The sequence below is a fragment of the Diabrotica virgifera genome, chromosome 1 (assembly GCF_917563875.1).
Source record: "Diabrotica virgifera virgifera chromosome 1, PGI_DIABVI_V3a".
Taxonomy (NCBI): Eukaryota; Metazoa; Arthropoda; class Insecta; order Coleoptera; family Chrysomelidae; genus Diabrotica; species Diabrotica virgifera.
The window spans coordinates 154110162-154122701 of NC_065443.1; the positions used below are offsets into that span (position 1 = coordinate 154110162).

The 12540-nt window shown below is 35.2% G+C and overlaps 1 protein-coding gene across 4 annotated transcripts in view; it reads right to left on the reverse strand.

Annotated features, from left to right (window-relative positions):
• LOC114325657 (LIM domain-binding protein 2) overlaps nucleotides 1–12540 on the reverse strand; it is a 481382-nt gene that overhangs the window by 12646 nt on the left and 456196 nt on the right. For 2 of the 4 annotated variants that reach the window (XM_050641655.1, XM_050641654.1), the window contains exons 7-8: nucleotides 8354–8486; nucleotides 3360–3487 (exon numbers count right to left, since the gene is read on the reverse strand). In XM_050641655.1, the coding sequence (XP_050497612.1) occupies nucleotides 3360–3487; nucleotides 8354–8486 (261 nt within the window). The remainder of the gene's footprint in view (nucleotides 1–3359; nucleotides 3488–8353; nucleotides 8487–12540) is intronic. The other 2 variants (XM_050641657.1, XM_050641656.1) reach the window with 1 other exon arrangement.

Sequence of the window (12540 nt, forward strand, 5' to 3'; positions counted from 1 at the left end):
GTTTTTAAATCATTTATGAAAAACCGCTTTACACCATGCATTTTTTTCAAGAAAAATTCAAATACCTATTTGATCTTTTCAAAAAGTATCGATTTATTTTAATAACTTGATATAACAAATTTTGCTCAAAATTTGTCCCTCTATCGATTTGTGGGGTTATTTTTAATAAAATAATTTTTACCCCCAAGAAGGGGTGGCATCTACCTCCAGGGTAAAAACGCAAATTGGCACCATGTTACTTTTATTTCTTGAGGTATGTTCTAACTACTGACCAATTTTCATGAAAATCGATGGAGGTTCAACGAAATAGGAGGTGAAAACCTTTAGTGACTTCACTAATTTTCCCCATTCACCCCTTATTGCTACTTCCTGTATCCACTGAGGTGTCAGCCTGAAAGGGGTCATAATTATCAATATACAATAGACACATTTCATATGCCAAACTCCATATTACTTATGACGATGATTTTTCGGCTCTAGCCCTCCGTCTAAAATGAATAGAGGTGCAAACACAACTACGAGGTAGACTCTCTTCAGAAAGGAAAATCTATTACAAATTTACAAAGGCCAATAGACCAGGATTGCGAGGACAGGTGATACGCAGTAATGACAATCGGCTTATAAATATAAACAATGTATTTTGGGAAAGACCAGATGAGAGAAGATTTGTACGACGGCGTAGAAAAAGATTTAAAGATGCAGTCAGAGAGTATCTGGAGGAAATGGAAGTGAGACGATGGAAAATAGTGGCACAAAACCGATAAGAATGGAAGGTAGTAAATGCCACAAAGACTCAAGAAGGCTTGTAAAGTCGTTGATCATAATGAATTTTATTCATACCGCAAAAAAGTTATATAATAGTAACGGTATACGGAACACATGAAATTACCATAAATTAGGCGACAGAAGGTTTTTTACATTTCCGTACTGACAGAAGTTGAAGCGGTATTAGACATTAACTTTGAGTTTATATAATATCAATAACTCTTGCCAAATGCAGATGAGAATCTGAGAGTGAAGTTGCTACATTCGCAGAGTCTCATTGTACCTCTTCTTGCCCTGGAGTTTCTATTACGTTGGTATGGCATTTTGGTGACGATGTAGCGAGTTTGTATGCACGTCTCGTCTTGCTAAAGTAGACTTAAATCGAGAGCGTTGTATTAGCGTTACAATACCCATATAAAAAAGTTAAATGATACTTTCGATTACCTTTTTCATTGGCTAATTATACAGACTGTTTAGTTTTCACTTAGATATACGCACTATAAATGGTAACACTGCTTCCCCGCTACCCACCTAATGCACCAGATTCGCGCGGTTCATTCATAGACGAAGCAACGAAGCATTAAACCTAGAAATTTTGTGCAGTAAGATGAATCGTCATGCAGCTTTTTACATTCGATTTAAGAGAGTGTCAGGAAATTTTGTGAACTAAATTGATCTCAGGCAAAAATTTTTGTGCATGAGAAAATGCATCTTTAAGTGCATTTCGAATAGATGGAAAATAAAAAATTTAGAACTCAGGAAATATTGTCAGAAATGAGTTCAACTTCTAACCTTGGGCGGTTTTGGAGGTCAATGAACACGAATTTCATGATTGCGATGGTCTACGAGGTACCTGGTGCTCAGGGTGAAACTCATCTCCTTGGACGACCGAATAATTCGCGGGACGATCGAATAATTCGCGAAATGAAGATTGGATCGAAAAACACCTGTTCAATATTTTTTAAAAATCTATCGAATGACACTAATCACGACCCCCCACTCCACCCCTTAAGGTGGGGCGAGGGTAACTTTCAAATCTTAAACAGAAACCCCATTTGTTATTGCAGATTTGGATTGTTTACTTAAAAGTAAGCAACTTTTATTCGAGACATTTTCTAGAATTGTGGATAGATGGCGCTATAATCGAAAAAAACAATTTTTTCCTGATACCATAGGTAGATTATAGAAACGGTCTAATATCTCGAGAAATACGCTTCCAAACAAAAAACCAAAAAACAAGTTTTAAAATTTTTCACGAACCTATCGAACAACATAAAACACGACCCTCCACCCCACCCCCTGAAGGTGGGGTGGGAGGTAACTTTAAAATCTTAAATAGGATCCCCCATTTTTTTATTGCAGATTTGGATTCCTTACGTTAAAGTAAGCAACGAGCAAGTCTCGAATAAAAGTTGCTTATTTTTACGCAAGCAATCCAAATATGTAATAACAAATTAGAGTTTCCATTTAAGAAATTAAAGTTACCCCCACCCCACCTCCAGGGTGTAGAGTGTGGGGTTCTCTTTAGCGTCATTCGATAGATTTCTGAAAAATATTGAATACGTATTTTTCAGTTTTTATACACACATTTTATTTTATATACCGCGAATTATTCGATCGTCCCAGGCGACGAGCTCCACCCTGGGCACCAGAGACCATCGCCGTCCTGAAATTTGTGTTCAGTGACCTCCAAAACCCCCCAAATATAAAAATTGAACCTATTTCCGTTAATATTATTTCCCGAGTTCTAAATTTTTCATTTTCCATCTCTTCCAGGTGCACTTTGAAAATGCATTTTCTCATGCACGAAATGCTTGACACTCTTTCGAATCGAATGCAAAAAGTTGCATGACGATCCATCTTACTGCACAAAATTCCTAGGTTTTGGGCTTTTTAGTGCTTCGTTGCTTCGTCTATCAGTCATTCGTCATTCTACAGTGGCAATGAAAGTCATTCTCATAAGGAATGTTGACGATATTAGCGCTTCCTTCATATATATCTTATACAGTACGTAAATCGTTCAGCTGGACATAGGGAATATACATTGAGAGAGTTGTGGCAACTGCGCTAACCTGTGTTAGTTGAAGCTTCTGTTCGAGTACGAGTTTTTGGTGCAATAGAGCTGTTAGAACGAATAGAATGAGTGAGTTTTGAAGCAAGGCTGTCCCATAAATAAATCAAAAACAAAGTTTATGATTAATGAATGAATAATTTTACTTTAATTTTTAAAATATTTTTTATTTAAAAACTACATCATTTCAAAACTAAACAGTTTTCCCATTCCCTTAGGCCAAAAATATGTAGCTACTACATTGCCATATTTTGACGTTTATTTGTGTCAGTCGAAATGAGTTATCTTGAGGTTAAGCCCCTTAATACTAACAACCATATTGTCATCGAGAGAGCTCAGTTGCCACAATTATCTCAAAATAATAAAATGTATGTATTTATGTATCTAAATATATACAATGCATATGTTCTCTATGTCCAGCTGAACAATTTACGTACTGTATATATCATCGTATATCTAATCAAACACTACACAGTCAGTATAAAAAAATTGATAAGATTCTACTACAAACTCTGTTACCTACCTGCGACGCTAAGGAAAAATTAGGCCCTGGAGATCTTTTTTTGTTTGGTGCTGGAGCTGCATTGTTGGCTGCTCCTCCGGAGTTGGAACCTTTCCTTTTTCGCCTTTTGTTTGCTGGCCTTTGAGATTCTATCAAACATATTCAATGAAGATAATATTAGTGTTATGGTACGCAAAATATTATAATTGTCACGTGCAATCGATGAGTTTGTCAGGATTCTTTTCATTTTTGCTATACACAAACCGGATCGAAGGTCGGTTTTCATCAAGGCATTGTTCTAGGTGTTACAAAAATGGATACAATTATTGTGGTATGTGGTTTTTTATAATAAATAGTGAAGTGTAAAATGTATATTTACGTGTAATTTATGTGTCTATTATTGATACTAACATTGAAATAAAAAAATTAATGTTTAGTAAAGCTGATGACAAAGTATTATATGAAGAATGTTCGATTCGTACTGAATTTCGTAAACAAAATATCTACAGGTTTTTGACAGATTTTTAATGGATAAGAATCTACATATTATACCTGTTGTATGTCGTACTGCGGCGTCGTAAAGCCGGCCACTCACGGTACTGCGGCGTTGTTCAACTTCGTCGAATTCGACGAATAGGGAACTTGCACATTTTTGTTTTATTACATAATAAAGTTCAGTTTCATTTAAAAATAAGATTTCCAAAAATTTTTCACGAGTAAAAAACTCATAATAACGTAGCAATACCAATTTAAAATCTTCTGTGTATTTAAATCATTTCAAACGATCTAAAAAGAGTGCAAACACTTGTGACTTCACGAAGTTATATTCTGTAATGACAAGTCTCGTAGAAATAAAAATATTATTTTCTATCTAGAGATTTTAATAAATGGGGAAAATATTATGCATCCAAAGACTCTCCAAATGATTTCGACCATAATCCACCCATGTATAATTGAAATTAGAGTTATTTTCAAATTCTGGATCAGCAACACAAAAAACACTTTTTTTTAGCAAACAAAACCATTTGAAGTTGACCTTGTGCATTATATTTGGCAGTTGTTTTATTGTTCTTTGTTAAATAGTTACATAGTGTTAAATGGTTATACATATACACACACATAGTTAGATACAGTTCTTTATCCTCACATATGGCATCAAGTGAAGCGCCAAAAATTGTAAATTTGGGGCTTAACTGAAAGCCAATACGGTTTTTTATTTTAAATATTTTTTCCACACTTTCTTACAACTTTTTATCCCTAGTAATTGCAGAAGTTGCTTTAAATTTTGAGACCATCAGTATTTGTTCAACAAAAAATGTCCCATCGAATTTTTTACAGTAAGCTGCATCGTAAAGTTTTGATGCAGTTATTCTGCCATATCGTACCTCGAACCATAAACTGCTATCGGGCTGTGTGATTGTTTTTATGGCAGCTTCTGAGGATAAGTCCTCACTCATATTAACTGAACAAAATTCAACGAACTCGCCATAATATGTGGTCTATTCTGTTGAAGTCAATTTTAACAGCTAGAATATCCCTAAATGTTTCATAACTTTTTTAAAATAAACCGTTTTGAAAATATGTGGCCACCATAAACGCTCAGGGCAACAGTGGCCTAACCCCAAAAACGAAGTTTTGAGATAAATGCAATCTTTTCACTCGAATTTCCATTATGCTTATGGGGTGGCGCTGCAAATTATGTAGCGCCATTTAGCCAAATGTAGAGGTAGATTCTGTAGACCCTTGTTAATCCGAAGATTTATTGATATATTAATTTTATTAATATATTAAACTAAAAATTCTCAATTTGTGGGTTAGGCTTAGGCCACTGTTGCTCTGAGCGCCTCATTTATAGCATTTTTTTTTCTAATTTTAAATTTTTTTGCAAGTTCATCATTCATCGAAATCATACAATTTGACCGCAGGCAGACTGGCCTGTCACTGCAGAGTTAATCTCATCGATTTGTTGAGCGTGTGTGACCGTTTACAATTTGTCGATACTGCAAGAATATGATATTTTTAATTACTTGCTTTGATCATATAGAAAATTGACTTGACTTCATTTAGCGAGAATTCTTTAAGAGAGTTTTTTGGGTAATATAAAGAACAGGAATGTTTATGAACAACTACCTGAAAGGGGGGGGTTACAACTACCTGAAAGGGGGGGGGGTTACAACTACTGGAAGGTCTCTGAGGGCTATGGTGTTAAGCGTATAGAGCTCAAAGTACATCCCAATGGGGGGGGGTTTGGGGGTTATAAACATAGGCGTTTGGTTACGCCTATGTTTATGGCGAATTAATAGTAAAATATATCACGATAGAAACGCCCGCACACAGACAATGGACATTATACTTTCAAAGTTTTAAGAAGTAAACGAAGATGCGAATGAAGACTATGTAAGAAAAAAAAAGTAACAATTTTAGAACATCCTATAAAAGAGAATTGAAATTAGTATTTCAGTCAAGTCAAGAGACTCTAAAATTGTCTGGTTTGACATGGTAGAGAACTGAACAAATACTGCTGCGCAGTACGGTGTGTGGGCGCACTAAAAATGCCAACAAATTGAACAACGCTGTGGTTCGATCTTGTCGAACGACACCGCAGTACGGTGAGTGGATGGCTTTGTGACAAAACCAAAAACGAGGTCTAGCGTTCCAATATGCTACTACGGAAGTAGCGACAATTATGAGAATGTTAATTGGAATGTCATAACGTTATAATCTGGCTCTAATACAAATTCTAACTTGACACAGTCTACCTCGCGAGACCAGCCTCGTTGGTGCTGATGCTGTGCCAGCAGAATATCCAGATTACAGCAAGAACCCATGTCTTTAATACGAACGCAATTAGTAAGATTCTGTTAAACATATTTTTGTAAAAAAATCGTATCAAACAACTAAATACAAACAAATAGAAATATCATAGTACGGGATCCGAATATAGGTCGACCTGCACCCATCTGCTTTCCGGAAGAAACATATATAGACAAATACGACTTGCATGAGTTGCCTATCAAAATCGTGTCATAACTATCATTAACGAGGGGCCGTAGGGGTTGAAATCAATATTTCAACCATATTTTGTTTCAGAAAGTATGATAGAATGATTTTATTTTTAAATTAAATAAGCATATTCAGTATAATTCATAGATTATTCAAAAAAAAAATTGTAATATTGAAAAATAAGCCAACGGTGGCAAATTGTTAAAGACACCTCAAAAAACAATGAATTTTGCGGTGGACATCAGAATTCATCATTGGATCATGGTAAACAAAAAATTCAAAAATATTTTATTAACTTATGAGTTTCTCGAGGTAACGCTGTCGACTTTTTTTACTTTTATCGACTTTTGACTTTTTGATATCACTCAGAAGTCAAAACAACGAATTTTTTTGAAAAAAAGGGTGAAAATCAACATATTTATTATTGTTAAACAAAAAATAAGCATAAAACAAAAAATATCTCGACAGCGTTACGTCAAGGAATGTCTAAAGAAAATCTATACAAAATTCCAGGTAGGTCGGGTCAAGTAGTTTTTGAGTTGCAATGTCTACAGCCTTTGAAATAAGCAATTTTGAGGAAAACTGCTTTAATATATTGGCAACTTTTATTTGTGTATATGTATATATAGTGATGTACACCGGAATATGTTTCTGAATCTTAAAGTAATTTATAAAAGTGGATGAGAACAGCTGTTGACCGTTTCTCACTGCGCTCAAACGCGCTGGCGCCAACTTGCTGCAAAGCGAGTCGAAGGTAGGGAGGTAGGGAGATAGTGTTAAATATCCCTACCTTCGACTCGCTTTGCAGCAGGTTCGCGCCAGCGTGCTTGAACGTAATGAACAACGGTCAACAGCTGTTCTCATTTTGTTTTGTAAATTACTCCGCGATTCAAAAAATATTGCAATGTGCATCACTTTACGATTTGACAGACAAAAAATAAATTGAAAATAAAAGTTGCCAATACTTTAAAGCTTTTCCTTTTCAAAGGCTGTAACTCAAAAACTACTTGACCGACCCACCTGGAATTTTGTATATATTTTCTTTAGTAATATTTTTTGCTTAATATTAATAAATATGATGATTTTTACTCTTTTTGCAAAAAATTCGTTGTTTTGACTTCTGAGTGATATCAAAAAGTCAAAAGTCGATAAAACTAAAAAACTCGACAGCGTTGCATCGAGAAACTTGTAAGCTAATAAAACCTTTTTGAATTTTTTGTTTATCATGATCCGATGATGAGTTCTGATGTCCACCGCAAAATTCATTGTTTTTTGAAGTCTCTTTAAAAATTTGCCACCGTTGGCTAATTTTTCAATAATTTCCTTGAATATTTTCTTGAATAATCTATGAATTGTACTTTCTCTTCTTCAGGTACCATCTCCGCTAAGGAGGTTGCCAATCATCATAGCTATTTTAATTTTTGAGGCAGGAGCTCTAAGTTGTTTTGAGCTGCATCCAAACCATTCTCTCAGGTTCTTCAGCCATGAAATTCGTCTTCTTCCGATGCTTCTTCTGCCATCTATGTTTCCTTGCATTTTAGAACGTGCTTTTTCGATTCTGACTTTGATTTCTGCAGTGTAGTCATTATTCTCTGTTATAAGTGTTCCTAGGTAGGTAAGTGTAATTTTTTACTCTTTCGATCTGCTGGCCCTCTACTATCAAGATTTCGTTAGTATGAATTGTACTGAATATGCTTATTTAATTTAAAAATAAAATAATTCTACCATACTTTCAAAAAAATGTGCTTGGAATATTGATTTCAATCTCTACGGCCCCCCTTTAAGGATAGCTATGACACGATTTTGATAGGCAACCCATGCAAGTCGTATTTGTCCATGTATGAAATTTAATAAAAAAAATGTTTCATCCGGAAAGCAGATGGGTGCAGGTCGACCTATATTCGGATCTATATCATTGATCTTACCCATTTTAATAAACCTTTTCTTGTTAACTGAACGAAGAAAGCGGTAAAGCAAAAATGAATAATCCTATAGTGCAATAAAATTGGTACCTCTCTTACCCGGCGGCGCAACCATCCTCTGCCACTTCTGAAAAAGCGTCGTTTTCAGGCAGTCCCTGGGACTTAACGCGTATGCCTTATGTCGAGACATAAGCTCCTGCATAGGTTCTAATATCACACATAACTAAAAAACAACAAAAGGTGTTATATTTACAGCGATTCATTTCATCATGCAAAATATAAATAAATTTAAAAGTAATAGAAAGAAAATAAGATATTTGTATTTGTACTTATACTAAGCATATTTATATATTAACAACCTATTGACTGAAGCAAGCCATATTGCGAAATACATTATAGAGACTTCAGAACAGGTCCAGTACATGAAGACGAAGTACAGCCAATCAGTGTGGATGAGATAACATGAACCTTAAGAGAAATGGAAAACGGGAAAGCCACAGGACCACAGAAATAAAACTCGGATCGTCAATACTAATAGAATTAGACTAAGTTTTGAATCTAATAGCACATAAAACAATACTAAAAATATTACTCTATACATCCCACCAGATCGAAAACAATGGGAACCTTCTCTGGTTACACCTCCGAGGCTTCTAAAATTTGTAAGCCATAACGGATGCTGATACTAAAGAAGATGAGGGAATTTTTTCAATTTATAATTCACGTCCCATCTGCTCAGCGCGGTAAAGTTCCAACGAGAATGGTTCCCTTCGTACTCCAATCAGAGCAAACATGTAAATCAAAAATGAATAACCATTTTCAATTTCGTTGCAACACGAAACTACAGCCGCACCATATTCTAGTTCAATCAGAGAGTGCAGCAAGCACCTCTACCGGTTTCGAAACTTATTAGTCTCTCATCAGGAGGCACATATGCTGCTCTCTATGACCCAACCAGGACAAACCCCGGCCTGCAGTCACTGATTGCAACGAACGAAATGGCAAGGATGCTCTAGCGGCAACTGCTAGCAAAAGACTAAGTTTTCAATCTAATAGCACATAAAACAATACTAAAAATATTACTCTACATCCCACCAGATCGAAAACAATGGGAACCTTCTCTGGTTACACCTCCGAGTCTTCTAAAATTTGCAAGCCATAACTGATGCTGAGACTAAAGAAGATGAGGGAATTTTACAATTTATAATTCACGTCCCATCTGCTCAGCGCGGTAAAGTTCCAACGAGAATGGTTCCCTTCGTACTCCAATCAGAGTAAACATATTCTAGTTCAATCAGAGAGTGCAGCAAGCACCTCTACCAGTTTCGAAACTTATTAGTCTCTCATCAGGAGGCACAGTCTCTCCGATTGAACTTGAATATGGTGCGGCTGTAGTTTCGTGTTGCAACGAAATTGAAAATGGTTATTCATTTTTGATTTACATGTTTACTCTGATTGGAGTACGAAGCGAACCATTCTCGTTGGAACGTTACCGCGCTGAGCGATGGGACGTGAATTATAAATTGTAAAATTCCCTCATCTTCTTTAGTCTCAGAATCCGTTGTGGCTTGCAAATTTTAGAAGACTCGAAGGTGTAATCAGAGAAGGTTCCCATTGTTTTCGATCTGGTGGGATGTAGAGTAATATTTTTAGTATTGTTTTATGTGCTATTAGATTGAAAACTTAGTCTTTTGCTAGCAGTTGCCGCTAGAGCATCCCTGCCATTTCGTTCGTTGCAATCAGTGACTGCAGGCCGGGGTTTGTCCTGGTTGGGTCATAGAGAGCAGCATATGTGCCTCCTGATGAGAGACTAATAAGTTTCGAAACCGGTAGAGGTAGATGCTTGCTGCACTCTCTGATTGAACTAGAATATGGTGCGGCTGTAGTTTCGTGTTGCAACGAAATTGAAAATGGTTATTAATTTTTGACTAATAGAATTGTTGGCAGAGATCTTTAATAAATGTCTAATCAAACAAGAAAATTCTCCAGAAGATTCGAGCTTGGCGTGTACAAGCTCTATCCACAAAAAACGAGACAAAAAGAACTGTAAAAATTAAAGTGGTATAAGCGTTATTAGCTCATTGGGAAGGTTGTAACGCCGATTGATAAAATAACGAATCGGAAACCAATATGAGGAAATAGAAGATCAGAGTGGATTCCGTGATGGCAGATCTTGTGTTGATTATACATTTGTACTTCAACAAATTATAAAGAAAAGAACAGCCATAAGTTTAGTGTTCTACCGACTCATATAGTGTTCGTTGACCTAGAGAAGGCTTATGAAAGAGTACCCTTAACCCTTTCGTGACGGCAATTTTTAAACGTACAGTGCCCCATATACGGGGGTTTTTGGGTCTTGCGCTTCCGTGAGCTTCCCTTTTAACACTTCTGTGCATCTATGCGTTTCCCGACTTTTGTGGTAAACAAGTTCGTTAGTGCAAAATTGAATAAACAAGCACACAAGATTTAAGGGTCATTCCATTTCAAATCACTCAATTTTGGAACAAAAAAAATTTTGGACCTCCGATTTGTCTGAAAATTGGTATATAGCTTCTGCGGGACGTAAAAATAAGATATGTAAGGTCAAAAAATCTTCTTCTTCTTTTTTTCTCAAAATGTTATTTTATGCGATTTTACAGTGATTTGGTGTTTATTTATACAAATTTGCATTTTCTATCGTAAAGTATCAATGGAAAACATAATATTTTAATAGAAGGGACTCAAATATTTCATTATATGGCATTATAACAAGTTACTTTGATTCAAAACAAGCTTTTGATCAAATTGTATAGTGTAGAAAACGTTAAAATACCGTTTTTTACATTTTTCTCCATTCCCAAAATACATCATAATCGATTTGGCTGAAAGTTTGCCCACAGATAGACAAAACATAGGACTTTAAGTAAACATAGGACTTTAAGTGGTAAGAAGGATTTGAATTATATTACAATACCAAAAAAGTTACATGCAATATTATAGTCAAAAATATAGGCGTCTACTGTAAGTACAATTAACTCGAAAATATCGACCTCACGACAAAAATTGTTAAAAAGAAATTGTAATAATTATAAATACGATTTATTTGGAACAATTTCAGTTCCTACCATTTTTGTCGAAAAGTTAAAAATGGCGGAGATATTGAGAAAAGAGGTTCTCCTTTAAAATCAAGATGGCGGCTAACGTAACGGAGGAATTCATTCGTAATTTTAAATTTAGGCTACTACTGACTCCCCTAAAGATCAGAAAAATAAAATTTTGGGCAGCTCGGCATTCAAGGTCAAATGCTATCCCGACTGGACTAATATATACTTTTGAGTCTGATATTACTGCATGTAACTTTTTTGGTATTGTAATATAATTCAAATCCTTCTAACCACTTAAAGTCCTATCTTTTGGCTATCTGTGGGCAAATTTTCAGCCAAATCGATGATGATGTATTTTGGGAATGGAGGAAAATGTAAAAAACGGTATTTTAACGTTTTTTACACTATAAAATTTGATCAAATACTTGTTTTGATTCAAAATAACTTGTTATAATGCCATTTAATGACATTTTTGAGTCCATTCTATTAAAATATTATGTTTTTCATTGATACTTTACGACAGAAAATGCAAAGTTGTTTAAATAAACACCAAATCACTGTAAAATCGCATAAAATAACATTTTGAGAAAAAAAGAAGAAGATTTTTTGACCTTAAATATCTTATTTTTACGTCCCACAGAAGCTATATACCAATTTTCAGACAAATCGGAGATCCAAAATTTTTTGCCTGAGTGATTTGACATGGAATGTACCATAAATGTTTTGTTAATTATTTATAAAAATAAATATAACGTTTCCCGCTCTGAAGTACATTTTGATGCAAGTAAATATGTAAGTCTCCCGTATATATGGCAAGCAAAAATTTGCGTGCGGTTTCAGACGTTAAAGGGTTAAAAAGAATATTTGAAATATTGACGAAGGCAGGCCTAAGTCATGAATACATAAATGCATGCAAAAAGTGCCGTTAAAATGGAGAATAAAATTTCAGGACCTCGATTTTTGACCCTTTGCTTCGTTATCGATCATTCGCTATCTGTACACTAAACAGATACGAAAGCGAATACGTTCGATAACGAAGCGAAGGGTCAAAAATCGTGTTCCTGTTGCATTTCTTGTCACAAAAGACATACGACAAGTACATCTGTTCTTTGTCCCCAACTCTATTAAAAACCTATATTCAAGAAAACTCTATATTCAAGAAGCATTAAATAACATTGTCCTGAAGCTATTTTC